Source organism: Colobus angolensis, unplaced genomic scaffold (assembly GCF_000951035.1).
Source record: "Colobus angolensis palliatus isolate OR3802 unplaced genomic scaffold, Cang.pa_1.0 Scaffold65, whole genome shotgun sequence".
In the NCBI taxonomy this organism is placed as follows: Eukaryota; Metazoa; Chordata; class Mammalia; order Primates; family Cercopithecidae; genus Colobus; species Colobus angolensis.
Genome location: NW_012120154.1, coordinates 4,483,367 through 4,500,411, shown reverse-complemented (window position 1 = coordinate 4,500,411; position 17,045 = coordinate 4,483,367). Strand labels below are relative to the sequence as shown.

At 57.0% G+C, this 17,045-nt stretch overlaps 1 protein-coding gene across 2 annotated transcripts in view; it reads right to left on the bottom strand.

Moving 5' to 3' along the window:
* IL2RB (interleukin 2 receptor, beta) overlaps positions 1-17,045 on the bottom strand; it is a 48,603-nt gene that overhangs the window by 6,353 nt on the left and 25,205 nt on the right. Inside the window, exons 1-8 of one of the 2 annotated variants that reach the window (XM_011964292.1) lie at positions 16,732-16,915; positions 10,858-10,978; positions 10,268-10,382; positions 9,192-9,270; positions 6,066-6,171; positions 4,544-4,692; positions 3,192-3,357; positions 2,295-2,409 (exon numbers count right to left, since the gene is read on the bottom strand). In XM_011964292.1, coding sequence (XP_011819682.1) covers positions 2,295-2,409; positions 3,192-3,357; positions 4,544-4,692; positions 6,066-6,171; positions 9,192-9,270; positions 10,268-10,382; positions 10,858-10,945 — 818 coding nt within the window. In that variant the 5' untranslated portion in view covers positions 10,946-10,978; positions 16,732-16,915. Of the gene's footprint in view, positions 1-2,294; positions 2,410-3,191; positions 3,358-4,543; positions 4,693-6,065; positions 6,172-9,191; positions 9,271-10,267; positions 10,383-10,857; positions 10,979-16,731; positions 16,916-17,045 lie in introns of those variants that run through there. The other variant, XM_011964291.1, reaches the window with a different exon arrangement.

The following is a 17,045-nucleotide window of genomic DNA, read 5'->3' as shown; positions in this document are numbered from 1 at the left end:
ACAGGAGAATGACATGGTGGAGAAAGGACTGAAGGGGCACAAGAATGACAAGGAGGAGGGCATTCTGGAGGCCACTGAACCCACACCTGGGAGAGGACCTCTCCCCCTACAGGGACATGGTTTCCCTGAAGGCTTGCAGGGAGCTGTGGGTAGAGGGGATGGGTGGGTGGAGGAATACCTGTCTTCTTGGGAGGAAAGAGGAAATGGGGCTCCAAATACTGCTGAGAACCACGGCTCCAGGACGAGGGTCAGGAGAGCGGCACTCACTACTAACTGGCTATGTGACCTTGGGCAATTCAGCTGACTTCTCTGGCCAGTCCTGGCATCAGTTGAAAGTCAGTGGTAGCCCCTGACTCACTGCCTTCCCAGTGCTGTGGAAAATCGCGTGAGGGGACACAGCTAGGCACACTTTGCAAACCTCTTGGGAGAAGCAGGGCTCTCGTCAGGGGGCCACATAGCCTGGTCAGAAGTGTCACCTCCTCACTGCTTTGCTCTCCACCAGGTCACGCTCGGCACAGCAGCCAGAGCCACAAAGGGCAAAGTGGATCCTGTCCCACTCCTGGAGAAACCCTCCATGGCTGCTCGGCACACCGCCCAAGTCCTCCCCATGGCCTGAGGTCCCAGGAAGCCTCACTGCCGCCACATGTCCAGGTTCAAGTTCAGCTTCCTCCCCAACCCGCTTCTGTTTCCAGCCACACCACGTCCCTGCACTCTGTTCCTGGAAGGTTCTTCCCTCCTTTCTGCCCAGGGCCTTTGCACATGCTGTTTCCTCTGCCTGGGACACTCTCCCGATCCCCTTCACCCACCCCCGCCATGGGCTCCTGCTTCAGATTTCAACAGAATCACCACTTCCTCGGGGAAACCAGCCCTGGCCATGCCCCAGCCCTGTTGTCTGCTCCTGATACTGTCAGCAGTCAGTATCCGTGGGTTCTGCATTCACAGATTCAGCCAATCCCTGATCAAAAATATTCAGGGGGGAAAAAAAAACCCTCATAGCAATACAACAATAAAAAATAATACAAATTTTTAAAATACAGCATAACAACTATTTACATAGCATTTACATTGTATTAGGTATTATAAGTAATCTAGAGATGACCTAAAGTCTCTGGGAGGATGTGTGTAGGTTACACGCAAATACACTGCTGTGTTAAATCAGGGAATTGAGGCCGGGTGTGGGGGCTCACACCTATAATCTTAGCATTTTGGGAGGCAAGGCGAGTGGATCACCTGAGGTCAGGAGTTCGAGACCAGCTTGGCCAACATGGTGAAACCCTGTCTCTACTAAAAATACAAAAAATTAGCCAGGTATGGTGTCGTGTCTGTAATCCCAGCTACTCGGGAGGCTGAGGCAGGAGAATCACTTGAACCCTGGAGGTGGTGGTTGCAGTGAGCTGAGATCACGCCACTGCACTCCAGCCTAGGTGACAGAGTAAGACTCTGTCTTACAAAAAATAAATTAAATAAAATAAAAATCAGAGACTTTGGTATCTACGAGGAGGGGAGGAGGGTCCTGGAACAGGTTCCCCATGGATCCTAAGGAATGGCCGTACATCGACATCCTCCTCCGCTATCCTGATCCCGGTGTCTCGTTACACACCTGCAGGACTGTCTGCCTTCCCGCACTGGGCCGTGAGCTGCCTGGAGCTGGGGCACACGCATGTGGCCTGCCACTGTGTTCCCAGCACTTTGAGCTGTACCTGGCATGCAGCTGGTACTCAGTGAATATGAGAATAAGCGAATGACAGTCAGACCTAGATGGACCGGCGGGGACCCAGACACAGAGACAGCTGATGTGGGCACACGGGCATCCCCAGTCCTGACAGCAGTGCTCCGGACAGGGCCGCGGGGGCTCTCCCTGGAGGGCTGCACCTCCCACCTTCCCCTCGGGTTGGTTCCACAGGTTCCCTCTGTGGGGATGGGACACAGGGAAAGGCCAGGTTTTGGACAGGAAGGACTCTCTGAAGGGTAGAGGAAGCACGGGTGTATCAGAGCAGGGGGCTCGGTCCAGAATCTGATCCAGCAAGGTGGCATGTGCGCATGTAAGTGTATGTGTGTGTGTGTGTGTGCGCGCATGTGTGTATGTGTGCTTGTGTGCGTGTGTGTGTGCATGTGTGTATGTATGTGCATGTGTGTATGTGTGCTTGTGTGCGTGTGTGTGCATGTGTGTATGTATGTGCATGTGTGTATGTGTGCTTGTGTGCGTGTGTGTGCATGTGCATGTACGTGTGTGTCCATGTGTGTGCATGAGGGAGGGGTGGGAGTACGAAGGAAGGGGAGGAGAACCTTCTTACCATGGCTCGGTGTTCCTGCAGTTGATCAGCAAGTACACTAAGATGATGAAGCCGAAGGCCCCGCTGAGGCCCACGAGGAGGTGGCCAAGCCACGGAATGGTGTCCTTCCCAAGGGCTGCCCGGGCGTGGGAGAAACAGCAAGGACAGGGGTTAGAGTAGTGCCCTCACTCACCCTGGATCACTCCAACACCCGGTCCAGGGCCCTGCCAGACACTGCTGCGTCTGGAGGGCTGGGGACAGGGTTCGGCTAAGCCCGTCCTCTCTGGGAAGCCAGATTTGATGCTAAAAAGAAATGACACGGTGGCATTCCAAGAGCTCCTCTGGCTCCAGACAGATCCCATGGACCCACCTGGTGAGCCTACAGCCCCCCACCGCCCCCACAGCAGCCTGGGCTCCACCTGGCTGCACCCCTCTCTCCACCTGCCTCCAAGCACCACTTAGAGGACCCCAGGTCTTGCTTGAACTTGAACTCAAAATGTGATGCGATGAGGGACAGATGTCCAGCAGACCCACTGAGGGCCAGGCTGCTGGAAGGTCACATGCCTTCCTCACAGCAGCTCTGCCTCACAGTCAGTGTACCCATTTCACAGATCAGGCCGAGAGATGAAAGCAGCTGCCCCCAGCCCCGGCAGAAACCAGGAGTTTGAGATTTCAGGGTGGAGAAAAGTGAAAAGAGCCTTTCTACCCCTCCCCAACTCACAAGGCCCATGGCAAGCCCCGTCCGCTCACTGAACCCCTGTTCCTGTCTGAAAAGCGGGCCCCCTGCAGGGTTTCAGCAAATGAGGCATGGAGCTGACCGCTGTACCCTCACTCCAGGCAGGGAGAGGATGGAGCAGCTCGTCCCCCAGCCATCCCCTCCTGCCTGAGCCCCCTCCCACCCTTGCTGCCCACCAGTACCTGCAGGCTTTGTCCTGAAGGCCAGGGGCTGGCTCCAGGGGCTCCAGGTCGTAAACTCGCCTTGCAGAGGCTTGACCCGCACCTGAAACTCATACTGGGTGTCTGGGGTGAGCGTCTCCAGGCAGATCCATTCCTGCTTCTGCTTGAGGGTCATCAGGGGGGCCTCCTGGGTCAGAGACAGGACTGTCAGCACTCACCTCACCTCTCATGGCAGGGCCAGGAGGCTGAGCACCACAGCACCCTCCTCAACCCCCACCAGTTGCACCCCCCCTTCCTTGCCCCCCAAAGCTCCCTCACTACCCAGTCACTGGGGCCTCAAACCCCGGGGTCATCCCCTAAAGCCCAAGTCGTCAGCTAATCAGCTGGTTCCACCTCCAGAACCTGATTCCACCTCCACAGCCATTCCAGAACCATCCCCCCTCTCCGCGCTGCACTCACCCCAGGCCTGAGCTGCCGCCCTCTCCCAAGCCTGCAGCTGGTCTCTGGTTCCCATCCATGCCCCTCTGCAGTCTAGTCTCCACAGGACCAGAAAGCAGGACATCTCCACACACCTCTACCACCCTGGGTCGCTCTTTTCGCCTCCTCTCGCTCTCCATACACATAGAAGCATCCTGCCTTTGCCGTGGCAGGTCTTTCTAATTTTGCAAAACTCTCCCCAGATCTTTGCAGGTGAGCTTCTTCTGGATGCCCAGGTGTCCAAGGGGCCTTCCCTGGTCACCTGAATCTGAAATAGCCTGTGCCACTCACTCTCAAATACCTTGCCCCGTTGGGTTTTCTTGGTGGAACTTATCACTGTCCCATAGCCTCACTGTCCCAGACCCTGTCGCTGTGTCTGCTGACTGCCTGCCTGCCTGCCCTGCCCTATGGGTCTGAGATTCCTGAGAGTGGAAGTTTGCTGAGCTCACCCTCCACTCTTTCCCCATCATCCAGCGCATAGCAGGTGCTCAGCAAATATTTGTTGAGTGAGCAATTGAGTGAATAAAGAAATGAGTGTAAGTGAATGAATAAGCAACAGACCCACACGGATGTGGAGTGGGTGGGCTTTGACACGTGGAGGGATGGCTCCCCTGGCCTCTGAAAGCCCACGGGGCTGGGCAGCTGCCTGTCTCCTGGCTTTCTGAATCTTTCCCTGAACCTGCTGCCAGCCGGATCGCCAGGGCTAAGGGGGCTAGATAAGGATGTGGAAGTCGTGCAGGCAGCCCCAGGCAGTGCAGAAAGAGCACAGGAGTGAACTCAGCCACCCACCATCCACCTGGGGCTGATGGGACCTCGCCACAATGAAAAAGGGACAGGACAGGGACCAGGACAGGAAGGAGGAACCAGAGCAGGGGGGGACTGGGCCACATTCTCACCTCCCAGGTGTGGCCTGGGGACAGCGTCCGGGCCTCAAACTCCAGGTGTCTTTCAAAGTAGTGGGAGGCTTGGGAGATTTCCCAGCTTATGTTGCATCTGTGGGTCTCCACGTGGACGACTTGGAGGGAGATGGGAGCCATCAGGCGAACTGGAGACGAGGAGGGGGAAGGGAGAGCAGCCAGGCATGACCTCCACCTCCCACTTTGTACCTGCCGCTCCTCCCTCCTGGCACCCACCCTACCCCCCACCCAAAGCCCTGCTCCCTCCCTGCCTCCCTCCCTGCCTCCAGGCCTCTCTCAATGATCACCTCTTCAGAGAAGCCTTCCCTGACCACTCACCACTCTGCATCCCCCTTGCCTGTTTCATTCTTATTCCCAGTGCTTATCATTACCTGACCTATGAAATATATGGTTTGATTTCTTTACTCATTTTCTGCCTCCCCCAGCAGACCGTGAGCTCCTTGAGGGCAGGGACTTGGTTGTCTGCCGTGTCCTTGGTGCCTGGAAGATTACCTGGCACTTGGTTCAGTAGCTGCTGGATGAATGATTCACCGCAGCTTTTTTCTGCACTTCGAATTGACCTGAGAGCTTTCCATGGATCATCTCATTCATTTCAAGTGTGAATATAACACTGTGTGATTCTGAAGTTAAATGAATCTCAGTTTCTATACTTCTGAGACTCTATAGAACCACATAAGTGATAAGCAGATGCTGAGTGCTGACTACATGGTAAGCAGTTTCTGTGTCTCAGTTCAAAGATGCCTTACAAGCCTGGTGGGTAGGCAACTCTGATTCTCCCCAAAACTCAGGCTCAGAAAGGTTTGATAGTCTGCCAGTCAGATCACATCCAGGTCAGGCCTGACTCTCACTTTCTCCCCCACTGCTTCCCTGGAGATGGACCCCAAGGTCAGCAGGCAGGCACTCAGGCATTCAACAAACCTTCCCAGACCACTGTCCTGATGAGATCTAGTGCTGGGTGCGTGACAAGGAGACAAAGGGGTGGCAGAGACTCTGCCCTCAGGGTGCTCACGGCCCAGTAAAAGAGACACGCCTGCAATCAAGCAGTGACAACGCAGGACATACATTCCCAGAAGAGGAGGTACAAAGGGCTAGGGCAGTCTAGGAAGGCCTCCTGGAGGAAGTGACTCTCAACTAAGCCTCGAAACATGAGTGGGAATTTTCCAGGTGTTAAGAGCCTTCCAGTCAGTGCGATCAGCATGTGCAAGGGCTCAGAGGCATGAATAGGCAAGGTGGATTTGGAGAGCTGGCCTTTGGTTGCAGCAGAAATATAGGCCTCAAGAGGAGGAGTGCCAGGGAGGAGGCCCAGGGCTGGATACTGAGTGGCCTTGAATGCCAGAGTAAGGAGCCAGGACATCAACCCGAGAACAGCGGGCAGTGAGGTGGCCAGATGTGGGTGTGGAAGTTGCAGGGGAGAGAGGCTGGAGCAGGGAGGATCCCAGAGGAGGTGGGAGGAAGGAGATGCCCAGCCCTCCCCCAGCCCCACCCTGGCTTCCTCACTCACGGTTCTCAAAGGGTTTGAAGTCCTGGATGGCCATCATCCTCCATCGCACCCCTTCACGGCACATCACCCTCAGGGTGACGATGTCCACTGCGGTCAGTTTCTGAGACTGCAAGGGAAGGAGGGCAGGGGTGAAACTTCTAGCAGCTGGGGGCAGGGGAAGGGGGAGGCCACAGGGATGACCAGGGAAGGATGGGAGCCTCTCCACATGCCCCGCCACCCAAGGCAAGGGCAGCAAACGTTTTCTGTAAAACGTTTTCTGTAAAAGGCCACATCGTAACTATTTTTGGCTTTACAGGCCACATGGCCTCTGTCACGATGACTCAACTCCGCCACTGTAATGTGACGCAGACACAGACAACACGTAAATGAATATCAGGGCCATGTTACAATAAAACTTTATTTACAAACACAGGTAGTGGGCTGGATATGGCCCATGGGTCAAGGTAGTTCACCAACGCCTAATCTAAAATGAAGTGAGCTGCCTTGAGGGGCAGTGAGTTCCCTGTCACAGGAGGCATGCAAGCTGAGAAGCCCCCACAAATCTACAGGTCTGGAACTGTACCTGTTTAACATTTTTTAGTGTGAAAGGCCCTCCCCTCCCCTATCTCTTCCCATCCCTATGCCTTGAATTTTTTGGAAGAAAACGGCCAGATATTGAGCATCTCGTGTGAGCAGCCACTGCTGAGATGTCTTAGCCCCTCAATGCACACAGCATCCATCCCACGGTATGGGTGAGAAGCCTGAGGCTTGGGCTGGTCAAGGGACCTGCCCCAGGTCATGCAGCTGGACAGCAGGGGGGCCCAGGTTTAAACCCAGGTCCTCTGTGTCCCCCTACAGCGTGACTGCATCTCCGAGTCCTGGCCTGTCATGCCTGACAGAGGGCTGCCGAGTGAGCAGCTTAGGGCAGCCTCCCACTGTACAGGTGCCAACCCTGCAGCCTGGCAGCCCTGCAGGAGGAAGCTCCAGTGCAGGCCTCTTAGGATCTGGGGTCCAGGATGCTGATTTCAGGGCCAGGACCTCGGGCACAGTCCCTCTGATCTGCATAAGACCCGCCATGAGCAAACTTTGAACCTCATCATTAGAATTCCCCAAACTGGCCAGTTCCTCTCCACCCCGTAGACCCTGTTCTAGCGCTGCTATGCGGACTAGATTTTCCCAGATAATAGTAGTCTCGTTATTATTATTACTATTATTGTTATAAAAATATCGCCAGTCATACATTCTCATGAGCACTCACACTGTGCCAGGCACTCCGGAGAGCACTTTACATATATTATCTCATTTAATTCTGTCAACACCCCTGGACACAGGCACTGTCACTATTTCCATTCTATAGCTGAGGAGACTGAAGCACAGAGAACCTTAGGGACTTGCCTGAGGTCACACAGCTAAGAAATGGTGGAACCAGGATCAGAAACCAGGCCACCTACAGAGCTCCCTGCCCGGGCACAGCATCCGGTTCCAGAGGCTGTGATTCTCTCAGCTACACTGTGTGACTCCATCTTCACACTCTCCTGCCCCTCAAGAAGACTTATAACCTGATGGTGGTTGGAAGATGTGGTCTTGGTGTCCTTGGAGCCCGCTGCTGCCCAGGACGCTTTGACAGACAATAATTTGATGTACACCCGTATGGACATGGCCACGTGCCCTGCAAAAGGCAGCCTAATGCAATGGTGAAAAGCCCGAACTGGGAGTCCACAGGCCTGGGTTCAATCCCAGCTCTGCACTTCCTGGCTGTGTGACCTTGGGCAAGGACCATACCTCTTTGAGCCTCAGTGTCTTCATTGGTAAGAAGGGGACAGTGCTGATGTTTACTCATGGGGCTGTAGGTGATGGCAGCAGCTGCCCATCTGGAGTGGCCGCTGCTAAAACTCTGGCTGCAGTGGGGAGGCATAGCTGGAGCCGCCTGCTCCACGGAGCAGCTGCCTAAGTCTTGGCCGTGGGCCCAGACCTCCTGGTGCTCTTGGGGGCTGGGATCAGGCAACAGCCCCACTCTCCTGGGCGCAGCTGCAGGCACCCAAGTCACGGCTGCAGAGCCAGGCGTCCCTGCACTCTCAGGGGCTGGGAAGGTCTCCGCTGCCTCCGCAGGCTCAGAGCTGTCTGTTCCCACTGCCTGGCCTCTCCCCTGCTTCTGGCACCCGATCTGATCCTGGAGGCACGGTCGTGGCTACACACTCCATGGATCCAGTGCGAGTTGGGGACAACCGGGACCCCCGCCCCTTCTGAGGTAGCCAGGAACTCTCCTGGGGCAGCTGCAGCTTCCCAAGCCTGGACCCAGGCATCTCTGCTCCCCCTACAAGCTCAGGGGTGTCTGCTCCCACTGTCTGGCCTCCCCCTGCTCCAGTGCCCGCTCCAATCTCAGAGCGGGGCCAAGCCCAGGCACTACCGCAGCCTGGCACGCTCGAGGCAGCACTGACTCACTGGCCCCAGCTGCCTTGGCCTCCTCTGGACTTTAGGTGCCAATGAGCACAGGGGGGTGGGAAGCCACGGGGGCGCAGGGGGCAGCTTGACACTGGCCTGCAGGTGCCCCTTGGCCCGAGCAGCCTGGGCAGAAGGGGCCGGGTCTCTGGTGAGGTCCCACCTTCAGGCTGGGGAGGGCCTGAAAAACAAGGCCCTTGTTGGGCCTTGACCCAACAAGGTAGGTGCCATTATTATGCCCATTTTACAGAAGGGGAGATTGGGGCACAGGGGTTGCCCAATGCCACCCAAGTGGCGAGCCAGAGCTGGAGCATCCAGCTCCAGAGTCTACACCCTTCACCCCCCACACTGCGCTGCACTGCCAAGACCCTGGAAAGAGCGGGGGGTGGTCATTACAGTTACTGGAGTGCTGTCTTACTCGATAAGGAACACAAGTGTCACAGGAGCCGCGAAGCGCAGGGGAGACGGCAGGAGCAGAAGATGCCTCACATACAGAGGGCGCGTCAGCCCTGGGGCAGGCCTGAGTCCATGCCCTGGGGTGTCACCTGTTTTTCTCTGCCTCCTCCTCAGCGCTGGGCATCCTGCTTGGCCACAGCCCCGGCCATTGGGCCCCAGTTCTTCCCCTGGCATCCGGCCCACCCTGAGATCGCAGCCCGGAGCTGGGAGACCATGTTCTCCCTGCACTCTCTCCCTGGGTGGGTTACTCACATTTGGGGTTCCGAGTATCAGGTTGCAGGCCCAGGATGCTTGACTCACAGGGAGCAGCTCACAGGTTTGGTTCCACCGCCTTTCATGGCAAAAGACCCTCCTTAGAAGAACAGGAAGGACCCACACAACTGGCCCAAGGGACCTTTCTCAGATGTCTCTGCTGCCAGGATGGCACCAGGCAGCAAGGCCAGGCTGGGGCTCCTGTGCCAACCTCCAAGAGGGGCACTGCCTCCCCGACTGGCTCCACGGTATTCCTCCCTCATGGGTACCTTGTCCTGCCCCCTCATCCCAGCCTGCTCCCACGGCAGCTGGAGTGATCTAGAAACACAAACCAGTTCAAGACAGGCAGTCTTCCCCACCTAGAGCCCTCCAAAGCTCCATGAGGCTTAGGATGAAGACAGATCCTTAAGTAGGTCTTCAGAGCCCTGTGGGATCACCACCCACCCAGAAGCCAGGGCCCGAACCTGCTTTGCCCCTCCATGTCCCTCCCCATTTTCCCCCGCCCCACACCCTGGGGAATCCACCAGGGCCCAGCCACCTCTCTATGACCTTCCCCTTCTCCCTGACTCCAACAAGCCTACCCCGGGTCAGTCCCTCACTCACTGGCCACCTGGATGTTTACATCACAGTGACATCTCTCTCCCAGCCCCCAGTCACCCCAACCACTCCCAGGTTCCCTGTCCCCACAGCTGCCTATAGGATCTCTCAAAATCCAAGATTATCCAAAAAGCTTGGGGGCCCTCCTTTCTCCCCACTTCCTCTCTGCTTGCCTCTAGAGTAGAGTTCAGCCTTGGCATAGCAGGCTTGCAGCTCAGTGTCCCCAAACTACCCTGTCCAGTTCATCCCCAGCCCCTCCACTGCAGCCTGGACTCCACCCAGGTTCTAGAAGTCTAAATAGCTGACTTCCAAATTATCTTAAACGATCCCTTGATTCCAGGTCTGGGCCCCAACTCCTGCGATTCGAACAGTCTGTGGGTCCCATTAGTCTGAGATTCTGTAAAGGGAGGCCAACGCATAGGATCCAGAATATGAGATCCCACCATCCTAAGATTCTGCAGTGTGGCCAGTGGGCTCACCGTCTGTCCGGCCAGGCATGGACTTGGCAGGAAGTGTCCTGCAGAGCCCCATCTTGGCTCCAGACACAGGAGATGTTGGCTCTCGAGTTGTAGAAGCATGTGAACTGGGAAGTGCCTGCTGGGCAAGACGAGGTGTGAGTGCTGACTGCAGGTGCCCACGGCCCCCCAAGGCATGCCCGCTGCCCCTGCACCTGGCACCCACGCCTGCCAGAGGAGAAGGTGGGTAAGTCTGGCAAGCAGAGAAGGGATTCACAGACCCACTTCAGAGAGGAGGAAATGGAGCCTCAGAGCCTGCAAGTTCCCACAGGCAAACTAAGGCAAGGCAGGGACAGAAAGTAGCACATGCCTGTGGGTTGGAGAGAGAGAGAGAGAGAGAGAGAGTGTGTGTGTGTGTGTGTGTGTGTGTGTGTGTGTGTGTGTGTGTGTGTGCATTCGTGCATGCATGCCAGGGCGGGGGTCTGGGACAGAGAGTGAGGTGGGAGGTGGACACCTGGTCTCTGGCTCCTTCCCCTTCTGGGAAGAGGCTTTGGCAGGGCCTTAGCCATCTCCCCGTAGGGAAGGCACAGCTGTCCAGATGTCAGGGTCCTTACCGTTCACTGCTGCAGATGCCAAACGAGTAGCCAGGGGCAGAAGGAGGATGAGGAGGGGCAGACGCCAGGACAGAGCAAGGGTCGCCATTACATCCACAGGGTGGAGCCGAGGAAGGAAGCCCTGATGGGAGAGGAGAAAGAGAGAGCACATGTAAATACACATCCCAGGTCTCACTGCCCCTAGAGGCAGTCTGGGCCTGCCACCTCAGTGTGCATAGTCTGCACTCCCCGGTGCCAGCTCAGTCCAGCCCCAGGGCCTTTACACCTGCAAATCCCACCACCCCACACATGCTCACACTCTTCCTTCAAGTTTCTGCTCAACTGCCGCCTCATTCGAGAGGTCTTCCTTGACTAGAATACATAAAGAAGCATCCATCGTGGCCGGGCGTGTGGCTCACACCTGTAATCCTAGCACTATGGGAGGCTGAAGCAGGCAAATCACCTGAGGTCAGGAGTTTGAGACCAGCCTGACCAATATGGTGAAACCCCGTCTCTACTGAAAAATACAAAAATTAGCCAGGCATGGTGGTGGGCGCCTGTAATCCCAGCTACTCAGGAGGCTGAGACAGGAGAACTGCTTGAACTCGGGAGGTGGAGGTTGCAGTGAGCCGAGATGGCGCCACTGCACTCCAGCCTGGACGACAGAGTAAGACTCCATCTCAAAAAAAATAAAAGAAGCACCCTTTGTTAGTCACGACTCCCCGACATTTTCATCACAGCATTATTTATTTGTTGTTTATTGACTGATTTATGTTTTCCTCTATCTCTCTTCACAAACACACACAGAGTCACGTAAGCTCACTAAGGACAGGTATTTTTGTGTTTTGTTCATTGCTAGGTCCACAGTTCCTAGAACAGTACCCGGAACATAGTAGGCACTGGGCAAAAAAATTCTTGAACAAACAAGTGATGAAATAAATATAGACAGAGCTAAAGTCAGCAGGCAGAGGGGCTTCCAGAGGGCTCTGAGGCTAGCCCCTGCCTCTGCCCCTCACTCTCCCTCGAGGGAGGTGAGGCAATGCTGTGAAGGCATCAGGACATTAACTTGGAGAGGCAGAAAAGCAGACAGGAGCTTTGATCTCAACACTGAAGAGCCCTAGAGGACAGGGGAAACTGAGGCACTGAGGGCTGCAGTAGCCTTTATGGAGGACCTTGTCCACGCTCGTACTCCCCTACCTGCCTGGAAGCTCTCCCTGGAGGCAGGGCCAGGTTGGTCACCCAGAGTATACCCCAGGGAGGAAAGAGACATGAAATATCTAAGCCAGCCCTGTCAGAGGGAGGCTCAAAAGGTCTGTCAGAGGGAGCCCTGTCAGAGGGAGCCCTGTCAGAGCCCTGTCAGAGGGAGCCCTGTCAGAGGGAGGCCCTGTCAGAGGGAGGCTCAAAAGGCCGCTGGCCGCTGGCCGGTGCTTTTTGTTTGTTTGTTTGTTTTTGTTTTTGAGACAAAGCCTTGCTTCTTAAGGAACCTCTAGCCGACCATGGAAGCTCCCATTCAGCACACAGGTGAGGCAAGACCACGACTGTCGCAATGGAAACGGGAAAGAAACGCAGCTGCCCCTACCCTCTGCAGGGACTGGGTGTGCGGAGCGGAATGAGAAAGTGAGCACATGGTCACATCGGGAAGATAAGAGGACTGCTTCCAGGAGAGGTGTTTGGAGCAGGCAAAGGGGGAGGCCGGGAGATGAGGAGGGGGCTTCCAGGGAAAGATGAGGGTGGCCTCAGTCAGAGGGGCAGGAGCAGAGGGGACAGGAGCAGAGGGGCAGGAGCAGAGGGGCAGGAGCAGAGGGGACAGGAGCAGGTGAGTCGAGACATGCGGAGGAGGTGGAGTGTCCTTCCCTCTCTCCTGCTCTTCCATTCCGAGAGCTGCCAAGGCCCCTGGGCATTGGGCTTTTTTCCCCCTCTGTTCTCCGTTCTCCAGCGGCTCCGAACTCGAGCTCTCACTCCCCTTCCCTTCTCTCTCTGAGTCTCTCACTGGCTCTAACCCTCAGCTTCCAAGGGTCTTTCTCCAGCTCAGCCCCAAGCCTCCACGTCCCTCCCGATGGTCTGCAGGACCCCCTCACAGCGGGTGCTCCTGGACCCAGCAAAAACCCAGCTCATCCCTGGCTCTTCTCCTATCTGACTTTCAGCTCTGGGACAATTGTACCCTTCCTGTTCCAGGGGACCTCCTGTGTCCAGGGGACCTTTGCCCCCATACCTAGCCAGCCAGGACACTCCATAGACAGCAGGACAGTCCAATGACTACTTGTTGTCTCTTCCCTGCCCTCACTGGGCCAGCCTCGTGCCATTCCAGCCCAGACGACAGCACGATCCCATCTGTAAGCTCTCACCTGCCTTCCCTGAAGCCCACCTCCAACCACCCACCTCCCTGCCCAGGAACCTGCAGTGGCCCTGTTGCAACCAAAGCCTAAATTCCCACTTTCAGGGCTTTCTGGGACTGGGATGAGGTCAGTCAACCCTTCCAGACTGCCCTCACAGGAGCAGGTGCATGTACCCAGGCCAAAGCACATACACACCACACCTACCTGCCTGCACAAGCCAGTGGCTCCAGGCGGCCAGGAAACCGACACTCACCCTCCAAACGTCCTTCCCAAGTCTATCCTTTCCCCTGGGTCCCCTACAGATTCTACCATCCTTCAAGCCCCTTTCAAACGGGCCCTCATGCCTTTTTCCATGAAGCCCTCCCTGATTTCCGTGATGGAGGGCGAGGGCTTCCTCTTCTGAGCGCCTTGCTCCTCCCTCTAGGCTGGCAGCAGCAGGGCCAGCATTGGCCAGGGGCTAGCCCACCGGTATACTTGCTCCAGGGACTGTTGAGCACAGGGCCGAGCACACAGTCGGTGCTCAATAAATGTAGTGAAATGAATGAGTGTAGTCAAGAGGCCTCAGTACTGCAAAGAAAAGCAGAGCTCTTTGGGTGGCCCTGGATTGTCTCGTGGCTTACATCAGAGCCAGCATGGAGCAGGGACCCGCGCCCTGGTCCCGAGAGCCATGGGTTCCATTTCCTCAGGCAGATGTCACAGGAGGGAGAGTCAGAGGCCCACACATTGTCAGAGCTGCAAAGGTTCTCGGAGCAAGCCCAGTCCCTTATCCTACGTTTGAGGACACTGAGGTCCAGAGGTGGGAAAGCCTTGCAGAAGGTCACATCAGGAGCCCAGCACAGAGCTGGGACCAGAACCCCCTCCACACTGCTCTGCCACCCCCTTAACCACACCAAAACCATTGGCCGACAGGTTACTGTAAACCAAGCTCCGTTTGAAACTCTTTAAACGCAGCAATAAGGGCCTCTGGCAGGGATACGCTTATCATCCCCGTTTTCCAAGGAGGAAACGGGAGGCATCCAGAGGTGAAGTGCGTTGCCTAAGGTCATGCAGCGGATGAGAGGCCTTTCTGGAATCTGAATCAGGGCAGACTGCCCAGTGCCCAGGCAGGGATCCTCCCCTCCCGGAACTCCCCAGACGCGTCTTCCCACCATGACAGCTCACACGACGGTAAATATGCACTGGTGACCTAATAATACTCATGACGTGTAACGAGCACATAGTCTACGCCAGGCCTGGGGCCAAGGGCCTCACATATGCCAGCTCATCTAAGCTGCCCAACGGCTTTATTATCCCATTACACAGACGAGGAAACTGAGACTCCAAGTCCCTAACTTGCCCAGGGTCATATACACAGCAAGAGGCGGAGCTAGGCCTCCAGGCTCACTCTCTCAAGCTGTCCCACCCTGCCAGACACTGGTCCCAGAGGTCAGGCTGCCACCCTCCCTGCCCTGGGAGTCTGGGCCCAGCAGCTCACAGAAAGACTGGCAGGTGCTTCTCCTGAGTACCATGGGTTCAGCTTTGCCTGGCCCACAGTCTCCATAGGAGGGCGAGCTCCCCAGGGTGGGGGCTGCTTACCTCTTTCTTGGGATCCTCAATAGCAGAAGGCACAGGGTTGGGACTCCAAAGAGTGCATAGCCCAACCAGGGACTCCCACAGCCTCTGGGCCCCTTCACGCTCAATCATGTCAGCCTGGCCCTGGGGCAAGGGGACCATCAATGTTTTGTGTGGGTGTCACCCCAGGTCGGGCCCAGCCTCAGGATGACCCCATGCCCAGGACAGGACCTGCAGAGAGCTCCAGTGTGGGAGGAAGGTGCTGGGGGACAAAGGGGTGCAAGGTCAAAGGAAGGTTAGGGGCAAACCACAGGCCCAGCCTAGAGGCAGCCAAGCAGGAGGAGAAAGCGCCATCTGGAGTCTGCTTCCCGCTGCCTGGAGCCCAGGGGTGCAGCGATGCTTGGAGAGGGCAGAGTCCAGGGAGGACGGTGTGGGAGTGCCTGACAGTCACTGAGGTTGCACCCTCATTCTGCAAGGGGGGAGCTGAGTCTCAGGGAGGCCAAGGAACCCACTCAAGGTCGCACAGTGAGGAGAAGCCCAGCCTCGGGTGACAGCAAGTGGAGCCCGGGATCTCGAGTTTGAGCACCCCCTCCTGGGTCCTCAGGCACACCCATACGTGCCCTGTCGTTCATGACTCTGAAACCGGTCACACCCACAGATACCTACGTCCCCACCCCACCACAACCCTGCAAGGTGGGTCTCGCTGCCCCATTTGATCCATGCCAGAACTGAAGCCCAGAGCGACTGACCCCAGCCATCTGATTTCCAGAGAGATGCTGCTGGGGACAGGGACTGGCGCCTGCTCTCTCTCTGCCTACGCTGTCCTGAGCGCTCGGGGGTAGTTCGGCATTTAGCCCTCCCTACAGCCCCGCGAGGAGGCTCTAGTTTGCTTCCTTTTTGCCAGCTGAGGAGACTGAGACACAGGTCAGGCTCTTGCCCAGGCAAGAAGGGCGTAGAGCTAGAATTTGAATCTGGTGAGGTGCAGTTTGGGGCCCCTGCTGCCATCAGGGGTACGTGGTGGCTGGGGCAGGGCGGTAAAGCAGGAGTTCGGGAGCCCATGGTGCGTGCCACCTGACCTCCGAACTCAATGGGGCCTATGTCCCCTCTTCCTCTCTGGCCACCTCCACCTGCCACCCCTGTGCTCCCACACACAGTGCTTGTCTCTTGCTATTTAACTTCAGGGGCTTCCCCAGCTGGGTGCGGGACCCTGGCTATGGGGGAAGGAAGGGGACCCTTGGGGATAGCTCAGCCCCTCACTCCACCTCCCTCCCCCGAGGTGCTACAAACACAGTTAAGGGTGGGAGGCTTCGGCCCCCAGGAGAGGAGAGAGCATGAGCTCCAGGCAGCCCCAAAGATGGGGTCCCATCCCCAATGCCTGGAGATGCTACTGACCTGTCCAGTCATGCAGCCAAGGGAGAGACAAATCCAGACTCAAACCCAGGGCTCTGCCTCCAGCCTGGGGCTCCCAGAGGCCTCACAGCACACTTCACTTCACAGATGGCTCTCCAAGGGGACCCTTCTCTCTCCACTGACTCCACAAGCCTCCTGATGAGCACTTGACACAGAGGTGCCTCCCCCAGTATATGGGCCCCACTCCACAGAGGTCAGGAGGGGGCTCCTGCCTGTCCCACCCCGTATCCCGTACCCTCTCTGGGCACCCAGGCTATCCACCCACCCCTTCTCCACCTCTCTGGGTCGGGGGCCCGGCACACAGGGCCCAGCGAAGCCCCCCATCCCACAGCAGCCGCTAGCCTCCCCTGAACGGGTTGGGAAGGAGGGGAAGGAGGGGTGACCTGGGACTGAGGAACGCTTTTTCCTCCAGCCGGGAGCCCTGAGAGCTGGGCCTACACCCTCCTCAGGGGAATTCTAAGATAAAGTTGGGGGGATGGGAGGACCGGCAAAAACTGCTGGGGGAACTGAGTCAGAGCTGAAAGTCTTCTCTGTGACTTTCACTCCCAGCCCCCTGGCTGGTCCCACAGGGGCCGGGAGGGAGGCAGGGGAGCATCACCTGGCTGAGACATGGGGCGGTGGCAGCGCGCGCTCTCCAGTCCTCCCCGCTGCTGGGACCGTGGCCATCTCTCCAGGGCCCTGCTCAGCTCTGGCCCAGGAGACGGCTGCGGCTGCTGGGGCCACAAAAACTAAAAGCCCAGAGCCAGCCCACTTCCTGTGCAGAGAATAGAGGGGCAAGGCCTGGGGTGGAGAGGCGGGGAGACGAGGCTTATGAGAAAGCCTGAAACTCCTCAAGCACCCAGGGCCAGATAAAGATCTGCCTCCTACGCTGGGGGCGGCACACACACACACACACACACACACACACACACA